This window comes from Balaenoptera acutorostrata, chromosome 1 (genome assembly GCF_949987535.1).
Source record: "Balaenoptera acutorostrata chromosome 1, mBalAcu1.1, whole genome shotgun sequence".
NCBI classification, from domain to species: domain Eukaryota; kingdom Metazoa; phylum Chordata; class Mammalia; order Artiodactyla; family Balaenopteridae; genus Balaenoptera; species Balaenoptera acutorostrata.
In genome coordinates, this window is record NC_080064.1 from 30764088 (window position 1) to 30776023 (window position 11936).

An 11936-nucleotide genomic window follows, 5' to 3' on the forward strand; every position below is an offset into this window, starting at 1 on the left:
ATTTAAATTTCCTCCCTGTGTTGGGGGAGCTCTCGAAATGCTGGGAAAAGATGTCATGCTTGGAGACCATCTGGGGAAAAGGCCTCTGGAGCTGCTCCTTTAATTTACGGAACTGACAACTGAGGATTCGGGTCTTTGGCAAGTACAAAGGGTAATGGCCCAGAAAAGAATCAAAGTATTAACAGTGGACTCAGTTGGCACTGTCCTTCAGTCCCTGGCCCTGGGGTTCGTGTGGCTGGGAAGCCTGATCTCTGTTTCAGCAGTGGGATCAAAACCAGCTTTCAGGGCAACATAAGCCAGACGTAATTTTTAGCACAGACATAACTTTCTAGTTCCTTTTCCCTACCCCTCATTTTTCAGTTGCCTTTAAAGAGGCCGCAGAGAGCTGAAAAACAAATCCAAGTTTAAAGAGACAAGTGCAGAAATGCAAACTGGGCAAGGGGACAGAGCCGCCAGCTGGACAAAATGTGCCTGGAAAACAGCATCCTCTGCTTGGCAGGTGCCGGGGATTTATGGTTGAGTTTTGCAGACGTTTCATCGCGTTATGAGCCAGCTCAGGAGACCCTCATAAAACTCTGCTTATGTGAAAGAACAAACGAGCTGATAAAAGTCAGCTGCTGCCTATAAACGCGCTGTGGGGATTGCAATTGAGTAGTGGATTTATTAGTCTGGGCTTTCTGTGCAAATTAAGAACTACTGCGCACATCTGAACCGGGAAGACGATGCTCCCTGCTCACATGACGGCAAACGGGCCGGGCTGACCCCCTCCCCCAGCTCTCAGTCCCTTAGAGACCAGAGGGAAGATTCTCGCTGAATTTAAGCTGCTGGAGACCTACTCTTACGTCCCCTTTTCTTGCCTCCCACAAACGCCCAGAGAAAGGATCCGTCTCTCTCCACCCACTGCATCACCAGCACATCTTTGACAGCACATCTCACAATGGGCTTACGTATCTGCCAGACCTACTAACTGTGTACTTCCCCCTATTTATCTCTGTATCACCGGCAATTTGTTCTGTGCCGGGCACACAGGGAGGCCCCCGAATGAATGAATATGGAGGTGGCAGACTGTCAGGTGCCGTGTACGTAAGTTACTACTACCCCGCTCCAAACAGCACAGAGGGGTTGGGGGAACACAGCCGAGGTGTCCGTTGGAATTGGGGACCAGCTAGGTGCTGGGAAGCCACAAAAAGGGAAGAAGAGGTGCAATGAGAAAGTTATTAAGTCTGGTTTCTTCCCCAGAGAAGCACAATCTTTGTGGCTATCCTACCCAGCTCTCTCTCTCTCTCTGTCTCTCACTGTCTCTCTCTTTGTGCTGCTGCTTTTTCTCAGGACTAAGGCTATTTCTTCAAGAATGACCCTGCAAGAGAATGGGGGGGGTACTTGATAAGCATACAGCTACCTCGCCCCTGCCCACACATACTGGATCAGAATCTCTGGGGCTGGGACCCTCATATGCTGTACCAGGTACCAGTCTCAGAAAAAGTGACTTTCCTTTGCACTCAGTAGAAACCAAGAAGGAGCCTTCCAGGAATGATGGGGAGGAGGGAGAGTGCCTGGAAGGACTGGCTTTCTCCTCCCAGTCCCTGGCATAAAGGGCACAAGTGTAAGACTCTGGCAGACGGCCCCAGGACGCACTCCAACCCTCCTGGCTATGGGATCAGAAAGGAGGGTAACTGGCAAGGTTGTAGCGCCCTGAGCCTTGGACGCCTCATGTGCCCCTGCCAAGCCAGACGGGGGCAGCGCTGCACTCACCGCTGCATTTGGAGGACTCACGTCCCAGGCACGGCGTTCGGGAAACCAACTCTTGTCACAGCTGAGGAGGTGTGAGGGAGCTTCTGCCTTCTGTGGCAGAGAAGAAACAGTGGTGTACGGAAAAGACCCCTTTCACCAGAACCAAGAAAACCCTGGTACGAATCCCGGCAATGCCACTGATTAGCTGTGGCCACGTAGCAAACTGTTTCTCAAAGCATACTTATTTCACGGCTTGTTAAGGGTTGAGGAACATGCTAAAGGGCACAGCCCAGAGCTATGCACTCAGTAGGTGACAAATCAATCTCAAGTGAATTTCAGCCCCTTCAATGTTTATAAATTTACCAAAAGCCCTCACGTATCTCCTCCCACTTGAGCCTTACAACTCTGCAAGGACAAACGTCAGTATTTCATTGTACAGATGAAGAAGCTGAAACTTAGAGGAGGGAAAACGACTCGCCCAAGATCACCTGTCTAGTAAGAGGCTGACCTGAGACTTGGACCCAAGTCTGGATCACTTGAATTCAGCAAGGTTTCCCCAGAGTTGGTTATCAACATACTAGCTCCTTCCCCATATCCTTGAATCTGCTCCTCCAAATGTGCGCTCTCCCCACCTTCTCACAGGGAGAAAGAATTACAAACAACCCAATGCTTGAACAAGCTGGAGACAGTACCTGGCCCCCAACATCCCGATTAAAGTCAGAGAGACCACACAGCCTGGACTCTCCCTAGGCAGGGAGAAGTCCTTTTCTTCAGAGCCTAGGATCCCACTGGCTTTGAAAACCCCCTACTCTGCCTGAGAGAAGAATCCTGAGGTCCATTCTAAATGTGGATGGGGTAGAGACAGGAAAGAAACAAAAATTCTTCATTTCGTCCCAACAGATTGTCTCACGGACAGGGAAGAGGGTTCTGAGCACCAAGAGTCTATTTCCCCACCTGAGGGAAACAGAGAAAAGAACTCACATTTAATATCTCAATCCATGAGCCAGTGGCATGCTTCAAGGAGAGCCAGAAGGATTCCCACTATGACGATTCTCCCTAAATTAGTTTATAGTTTAATACGATTCCAGTAAAAATACCAACAAAATTCTTTATTTATTGGGGGTGAGTGGGTGGGGTGGTATTAACTAATTGAAAATTCCAAGGGAAAAAACCATGAGCAGGGGTGGGAGTGAGAGGGAGGGCTACCAAAACCTAACAAGTATTAAGACTTTAGAAACAACCTAAACGGCCATCAGTAAGGGGCTAAATAAATTATGTTATACCCACACAACAGAAAACTATGCAACTGTTTTTAGAGAAAATTAAGGAAGCTCTTTACGTATTCATATAGAATGATCTCTAAGATACAGTAGGTGGAAAAAACGAGGTGCAAAACTGGATATACAGCATGCTACTATTTGTATGAAGTTATGGAGAATACAAAAATGTTTGCTTGTTGCATTAGTCATCTATCATTGTGTAACAAATTACCCCAAAACTTAATGACTTAAGACAAACATTTATTATATTTCCATGGGTCAGGAATCCGGGCCCAGCTGAGCCGGGTTGCCTTTGGCTTAGGTCCTCATGAGGTTGTAGTCAAGCTGTTAGCTGGGGCTGTGGTCTCATCTGAAGGCTCAGCTCGGGGAGAGGGTCTGCTCCTAAGTTCACTCGGGGTTGCTGGCAGGCGTCAGGCTCTCACGTGAGCTCTCCACAGGGCTGCCTCACAGACGACTTCCCCCAAGAGAGCAAGTGACAGCACCCGCTACGGAAGCCAGTCTTTCTTCATAACCTAGTTCCAGAAATGACCACCACTACCAGTGTCTTCTATTCATTAGAAGCGAATCTGTAAGGTCAGCCCACACTGAAGGGGAGGGGAGTATACAAGGGCATGGATCATTGGGATCTATGGGGCTATCCTGGCGGGTACCCACCCCTGCACTCATCTAGGCAAAGAATATTTTTGGAAGGACACACTGGAAACATTTAACATTGGCTGCCTCCAGGAAGGGGGACTGAGTAACGGGGAACTTTTCACTGAATATGCACTTGCACTTGCACCCTTTGAATTTTGTACAATGTGAAAGTATCACTTACTCAAAAAAATAAACCAAATTAATTGTAAATTTAAAAAGGACAATTAGAGGGACTCCCCTGGTAGTCCAGTGGTAAAGAATCCACCTTCCACTGCAGGGGACACAGGTTTGATCCCTGGTCGGGGAACCTACATGCTGCAGGGCACCTAAGCCTGCGTGCTGCAACTACTGAGCTTGTGCGCCTCAACGAGAGCCCGCGAGCCACAAACTACAGAGCCCACGTGCTCTGGAACCCACGCACAACTACAGAGAGAAGCCCGTGCACTGCAGTGAAGAGCCCGAGCCACAACAAAAAGATCCTGTACACCTCAACCAAGACCCCGAGTGCCGCAACTAAGACCCAACGCAACCAAAAAAATAAGGAAAATAAATAAATAAAGAGGACAATTAGGATAGCAATTTAACAGCAGAAGAAAAGCTAAGAAGGAACAATTATACTTAATACATAGTTATTACTTAGCACCTTAAACATACTTGTGTCTATTCAGTCATGATTACTTGCTTCAATGAGGGAGGTTTAAAAAGCTCTTTATTATACACACACACACACACACACACACATACACAAGCAACTCCCATTTGCAAAATACATACCCTTGATCATGGCATTCACAAATTCATTCCAGTTTACCTTTACAGACCCGTTTCCTGCCACTCTTCCGTCCCCCTGTGAACTCCAGTGACTTGCTATAGTCAACTGATAATGCTTCCAGTTCTAGGGCATACAAGCCACAAGCACGACGCCCGCACACTTGCAGGAGGTATCAGCTTCCATTCTTTCTCAAACACTGCCTTTGCTTAGACTGTCCCTGTACGCGGAGCACCCTGCACTCCTTTCTGAGCCTCAAGGCCCGACTCAGATGTCACAGTCACCACGAAGTAGTCCCACAAGCAGTTGGTTGTCACCCCTATTCTCCCATGGAATTCTGTTTTGATCTCAAATACAGCTTATTATATTACAGTTTAAATCTCTTCACTTAAAGTCTGGTCCTTGGATCATCAGCATCACCTGGGACCTCGTTAGAAATGCAGAGTCCAGGGCCCCACCCCAGGACCTACAGAATGGGAATCTAAATTTTAACAAGATACCAGTGATTTATATACATTTTCAAGCTTGAGAAACACTGGTTTAAATCTTTCCCTGGTTGAACTATAAATCTTTCTAGGGCTCTCCTTCACCTCTGTACCCACAGCACATCATAAGACCTGATACACAAATGTCTTAAGTTAATTACAATTATTATATATGTGATAGATTTTTTTTAATTCCTGGAAGAAAAGAAAAATTCCTGGAAGAATATACACCACATTATTAAAAACAATTACGTATCTGGTAGGTGGACATTGTGCATTTTTCACTTTCTGTAATACTTCAATTTTTCACAGCCAAAATGTATTATCCTTACAGGTAGAAAAACATGATGACTTAAAAAAATACATGTAAAATATAACATTATAATACATTCATAAAATGGTACATAATTGTGTTGAGCTATGTTCACGGATATGAAAAACTGGCCAAACTATATTAAGATTTTTTTAAAAGATAATTTAAACAACAGTATTTATCAATGATACCCTAATTGTTTTGTTGAAAAAACTTGTGAATATGGACACTAAAAAGATACTTAACAAAATATCTCTGGTGGAGCTTGTTTTATACTTTTCTGCATTTTAAATGTTTTCTACAATTTTTCTACTGTTTTTTAAAAAGCATATATCACTTCTGTAATACGAAAAAAGTCATTTTCATTTTGAAAAATATCTATATTCTTTATTAAGCCCCTTTACATCCAATGACCCAGATTTTTACACCAGCCCAGGAAGTTGACAGGTCTGGAAGTGCCACGACCATTTCACTGATGAAGGCACTGGGCCTCAGAAACCCAACCCTGAACGCCTGACTGTGAGCTGGTGTTCTCCCGTCCATGCAGCTACCTCAAGATCAGAGAACTGTAGCAAGTCAGTCACCAGCTTTGGTTTAAAAAAAACCAAAAAACAAAAAACTGTTATTTTAGGAGTCCCACTATCCCCAGTTACTTACTCTCAGATAGTAAGAGCAACAAGGGAACCCCTCCACACACAAAGCATTCAGAATAATTCATGCTGCACCATCTCCCCCTGGTGGTAGGCTCTGGAAACTGAAATTGTTTTGATGATGAGGAGTTACTGCAATTCGAAAACAGTAACTGTTTTCCACCAACATCACCTCTACTTCTTTATTTTTTTTTAATATTTATTTACTTATTTGGCTGTGTCAGGTCTTAGTTGCGGCACATGGGATCTTTCGTTGCAGCACGCGGGCTTCTCTCTAGTTGTGGCATGCAGACTTAGCTGCCCCTCGGCATGTGGGATCTTAGTTCCCCGACCAGGGTTCAAACCTGTGTCCCCTGCATTGGAATTCTTAACCACTGGACCACCAGGGAAGTCCCACCCCTTACTTCTTTAAATCATCAAAGCCACTTTTTTTCATCAAGGAGTTGGGTACTGACACAAATACACGAAACCAGGACCTGGTGTCAACGAGGCTCAGAGCTTTGGATGATGCTGGGGGCAGCGGCACTCTCTACCCCTGTCCTTTCCTTCCTTACCACTTCTGCGGCTGTGGCTTCTGCCCCCAGTGTTCTTCTGCACGGCCTTTCCTGCATCCTCTCTGTCTCCGTCCACTCCCCTGAGCCTTAGGAAAGGGCAAGGTGTGACCATGTGCCCTCACCCACGACCTGGCATGAAGAAGACCCAACATCAGAAACATCCAGCACAATCCTCAGGCTCTAGGCACTGACATTTCCATTAAGTCCAGTTGCAATGCTGACATTTCTTTAGAAATATCAGAGTGCAGCAATGTCGGTCTTCAACTGCGTCCCCCGAGTCTCCCGATAAACACACGGCTTCTTCACTCTTCCAGGAAGAAGGAAACACTCAACAGGATATCTGGAACAGCAAGAGAGAGAACACATGGCATACCACCTCTCCAGAAAACACAAAACATCAGATTTGTAAAAGCTACAAAGGCACCATGAGGGCATCTCTACATGCTTTCAAGGAGGTGAGACACAGAAAGAAAGGAGGGGAAGAGACACGAAGGACTAAATGAAAACCAGTACCTTGTACAAGGTCTGGGTGTTCATCTTCCGAAATTCGGTCCCAGGCTTTGGGCAAAGCTTGGATGTTTCCCAAGTCTCCCCACTGGATTGAGGAAAGAAGGTACTTCCTCTTCAGGTACCTTCCTGGGAGTTAAGGAAGGTGCTCAAAAAGAAAATGAAATATGTTGAAGGAAGAAAATATCCTGGAGAGAGCTCCTGGGAGCTAGAAAAGTGAAAGCGCAGCTACTGCTGTATTTACCACGTGGGCAGGACTCGCCTCTGCTACACATCTTTACCGAGCCCCTCTTTACACTCATGGCTCTGGGCTACAGGGAAAAGGACAGAAACACTGTCCCTGCAATCTGGGATCTCACTGTGGTGAGAAAAAAACAGAAACTGAAAAGACCCTAAATGACAGGAGAGATAAAACTCAGTGGAAGTTCAGAGGATGACTTCATCCCCTTTAGAGGACAGGAGGAAGATTCCAGCTGGTAGGAAGAGCTTAAGCCAAGGCACAGAAGTGGGGAAGCACGTAGTGGATTCAGGGACACGACATTTCCAGTGCGGCTGGCATGGAACGACGTGCAGAGTAGCAGGAAAGGTGGCTGAGAGGGCAGGTGGAGCCAGAACACAAAGACCAGCATGGGGGTTCTCGTCCTCAGAGCACCAGAAGCTACTGAAAACTCCTACGCAAGCAACAGGATCAGAACGAGACTTCCGGAAGATAGATCTGCGGAGTGTGGCCACTACCTGGGGGTGGCTTAGAGGGAAAGAAGCCAGGGTCAGAGAAACCTGTCTAGAGACTGCATGTGACTAAGGGTCCAAGTGAGAAACAATGGTAGAGGCAGTGGGGATAGAGAAGGAAACTACAAGAAGCACCAAGGAAACAGAATGGCTGGACTTGACAGCTGAGTGCAAACATTCGTACAACGGCACCTGGCACACCATAAGCGCTCAGTGAGGGTGGCCCCAGCTACTGCTCTCACTGCCCACACTGCTGTTACCACCACTGTGGCCAATGCTGCTACGCTGCAAGCAGAAAACAGCAGGAAGGGGGGAAAATGTTGCTTAAGTTTCCAGACTAAGTGATCAGACAGGTTTGATGCTACAACTTAAGGAAACAGGAGCTGAACAGAAGGGCTGGACGGAGGATTTCAACTCTCATTTCAGCTTGCAGTTCCGTGAGATTCCAGCGGGAGGCATCTGCAGGAAACTGAAAATCAAAACTAGAGGCAAGAATAAAGGTTGGCTTGGGACTGATTCAAATGAAGGTAGAAACTCCAGCCAGAGGGGAGATGCGACTATCAGGCAAGAATTGAGAGGAAAAAGGTGAGAGAACTCCAACTAACAGGTCTTTCTGCTTCCACCCAAGTCCTTCCTCAGAACATAGCTGGGTGATACTGTTGAAAACATAGGTCTGATCAGGTTACTCCTCTACTCAAAACCTTCTATAGCTTTCCATCTCACTCAGAGTAAAAGCCAAAATCCTTTCGAAGACCTTGGAGGCCCTACCAGGCCTAGCCCTGCCTCTCTGACCACATCTCCTGTTAGACCACCCCCCTTTCACTCGGCTCGAGCCCCATTGGCCGCCTCGCTACTTCCTGAACATACCAGGCTCGCTGTCACCTCAGGGCCTTCACGCTTGCTGTTTCTTCTACCTGGGACACTCTTCCCCCAAATACCCCCATGGTTCTCTCCCTCACCCTCTTCAGGTCTTTTCTCAGATACCACTTTCTCAGTGAGGCCTGCCCAGACCACCCTATTTAAAACCACAAGCCCACCCTCACCCCTCGCTTTCCTCATTCCCTGCTCTATTTTTCTCCAAGGCACTTAATCACCATCTGACATTCTATATATTCTCCTTTTTTTTAATGCCTATCTTCTAGCACCTAGAGCAACGCCTGGCAGGGAGCAGTTCCTCAATAAGTGATTTAAGGAATGACTGTACAAAGGAATGCAGAAAGAATCCAAGTTCAAGAACCAAAGAGAACTGACCCATACTATATATTTTTGGGCAATCTTGTGAAAACTGAAATTAAAAAGACTTCCTGGAACAGCTCTGGAACTACCTGAAATGTGTGCAAAGGATACAAACTTCGATAATGTCTCTCGATATCCTGTAACCACTCCAACATTTCAGCCACAGAGGGGCTCGCAGCCGAAGCCTGCAGGACAGCATCGAGGCTGATCATGTCTGCATGCTGCTCATAGATCTGAAGCACGCGTTCCACGTGGCTGCTGACTACATCACGCACCTTGAGGAGGGCGGCTCTGGGGGAAGAGTCTGGTATTAGGCAATATCATGAGAAAGGCCTAAGGCCAGGTTCCTTAACCTCAGCACTAAGGACATCTTGGACCAGATGATTCTTTGCGGTGGAGGGCTGCCCTGTGCATTGCAGGATGTTCAGAAGCGTCCCTGACCTCTACCTACTAGACGACAAGAACAAACCATGCCTCCACCGTTCCCAAGTTGTGACAATCAATAACGTCTCCAGATATTTATTGCCACACATCCCAGTGGGAAAAACTGCCTCCAAATGAGATCCACTGGTCTACGGAGATTGATGATGGTGCCTTGGAGGCAGGGGTGGCTCAAGAATTAAGAACTGACTTAAAGATGGAGAGGCTGAAGTTACATGGCTCTCAAAGCTGTGTGATGATATTATTCCCAGCTGCCAAAGAAAGTAAAGACCAAGCGGCCCTTCTGGGGCTGCCACACAGGAGAGCAAATGCTCACACACAGTCCAATGCAATGTACGTGAAAGGAATAAGCAAGAGAAAACTGAAGCAACAAACCAGCAGTGCTCTCATGCTCCCTCGTGCCCCATCCTAGTGAATTCTTGAACAGGTAAGATTTGGGCTCTTGACACACCCAGACTACTGTGGATCTTCGGAAAGTTACTTATTCTCAATCACGAATAAAAACAGTCTCTTTTGTTCACTGTGCATCCTAAGTACCTAAAACGTCGAGACCGGCAGACAGAACAACAAACAATTGTCCAATGAATGAAAAGGAATGTTGTGAGGAGTAAATGCAACAATGCATATTAAGTGCTTCGCGAAGTGCCTAGCTTATGGTAAATTTTGTTATTATTCCATTGGTGACTCCAAGGGGCCCAGCCACCAAGACGAAGGCTACAACTTCCCAAAGGGCAAGGCAGTCCCTAGCCTAGAATTGCAGCTGTCAAAAATGTTTGACTGTGACTCACAATTAAAAAACAGACTTAAAATTAACAGCCCGATACTCACACACGAACACGTAATCAATTGAAATAAAAGTTCACTATCTTAGAACGTACCGTGACCTAATTTAATTGATTGTCTTGTCTCTCTCTTTCACTCAGCTTAGGAACTAACTCTGCTTCATTGTTGTATTCCTAGCACCTGTGCTTGGCATCCCATAGGTACTTAATAAATGCTTTTTGTACAAATGAATGCAAAGAAGGCCCCAGCTTTGACAGTTTCCTATTAGTCTATGGCACAGACTCTACACACTAGAACCTTCTTTTGTCCTGGTCAAGGAAAGGCCACACGTGCCCTGTCTCTTCTCTATCCTCAATTACCTGTTAACTCTAAGGTAGAGGGTCTAACATTAGGCATAATAAGAGCTTAGAGACGTGCTACTCCTGGCACGCAGACACCAATGAACAGCAGAACAAGTGGCCCCGGTGCCAGGCATACTTGGGTTAGAATCCCAGTTTTACTATTTACTAACTGCACAACCATAGGCAATCTGCTTGAGCCTCAGTTTCCTCACCTGATAAATTAATTAAGTGAGGTTAAGTCAAAGAGGTGTTGAAAAGATTTTATGAGATAATGTATGTAAAACCCTCAGCTCTGGCACCTAATAAGTTTACAGCATAGCTCCTCACTGCTTTTTACCCAAGAAAGACTATAGAGGAGGGCCAATAAGCGTTCCCCATTGCTCTTCTGTTCTGCTTTGATAACTTTTACTAAGTCCACCACTGTCACGCCTAGTCTGACAAGGGAAATGCCAGAAAATGGCTTCTTGACAGAGATCCCACTGCAACAAACAGAAAGGAGGTAAGGTTGACATATCCCTAAATACCACGCTCTCAAGTAAGAAAAAAAACACCCTTCCGACTGATCCTAGCTTATTAAACACCCAGTTTTAAAATCTTTCCGCCAAGAACGAGCGCCACTGAGCCTCTTACAGCCTCTCCTCTAGCCTGTCCAGGAGAGTGTCACCAGCCGCCAGCTGCTTGCGCCTCAACCGCTCCTGTAAGTCTGGGAAGGCCCGAAGTGACGGCACATCCTCAAATCGCAGGTTCTGTGCGGCCTGCAGCTGCTCTGCCAGGTTGCTGAGGGAGGCCAGGAGGGGCGGGCAGTCCCTGAGAGCGCTCTGCCACAGGCCCTGCTGCTCCTCCACCACGGGAAAGCACTTCCTCAGGGCCTCCTGCACCGCGAGCAAAGGCTGGTCTTGAGTCATCCTCCGTTGGGGAAAGAAAAAAAAAAAACCCACAAAAAAAGCATTAGGGTTCCAAGTCGATAGGGGAAGGACCGGGTCATGGGTGGGAGTTATTTCCGTTCGCAGGTGAGAACAGGGTGTCTTCAAGTGGGGCCGTCTATCCATCCCTCCCGACAGGAGTTTCTAGCGCGAGGCGTTGTCTTACCTTTAGAGGGGCTCTCGGAAGGCAGGACCCTTGTTTCCCACCTCGGGAAGCGTTTCCTGACTATCCCTTGGAAGAAGCTCGTCCGGGTTCGGGCAGTTTCCTGTTTCAGACTGCGGGTTCCCCGGGCCTATCCGTGCGTCCGGAACCAGAAGCTTGTCTCCTCTCCTTGAGGCTGCGGGCCGCTTTCCCTAAAGCAGCGAGAAAACTTAAAGCTAAAGCAATCAAAGTTTAAGGACCTTCCAAGGGCCCCAGCCTGCCTCCGAGTCTCTCTGCGCATGCCCCAACGTGGCTACCGAGTCGCGAAAATATGCCGTCAGACCGCAATGCCTTCTGGGTACTGTAGTCCTACATGTGGACTGGCTGTCCGATCGCGGAGCTTCCCTGTGATTGGT

At 47.0% G+C, this 11936-nt stretch overlaps 1 protein-coding gene across 1 annotated transcript; it reads right to left on the reverse strand.

The window, feature by feature from the left end:
* Positions 1-3230: 3230 nt before the first annotated feature.
* AIRIM (AFG2 interacting ribosome maturation factor) lies at positions 3231-11813 on the reverse strand. The gene is made up of 5 exons (XM_007182550.2): positions 11545-11813; positions 11086-11361; positions 9002-9181; positions 6932-7050; positions 3231-6758 (listed from the first exon to the last, which is right to left on the reverse strand). The coding sequence occupies exons 2-5, from the start codon at positions 11358-11360 to the stop codon at positions 6721-6723; spliced, it is 612 nt and encodes a 203-aa protein (XP_007182612.1). The 5' UTR covers position 11361; positions 11545-11813; the 3' UTR covers positions 3231-6720.
* Positions 11814-11936: the final 123 nt, after the last annotated feature.

Bases quoted from the DNA above. Each gene is read 5' to 3' on its own strand.
- AIRIM (XM_007182550.2), bottom strand. From the start codon at position 11,360: ATGACTCAAGACCAGCCTTTGCTCGCGGTGCAGGAGGCCCTGAGGAAG. The intron at 7,051-9,001 runs GTATCCTTTGCA...ACTCCCAGGAAG, and splicing joins GAGAGACATTATCGAAGTTT to GTACCTGAAGAGGAAGTACC. The intron at 6,759-6,931 runs GTACTGGTTTTC...TTGCTGTTCCAG, and splicing joins ACACCCAGACCTTGTACAAG to ATATCCTGTTGAGTGTTTCC.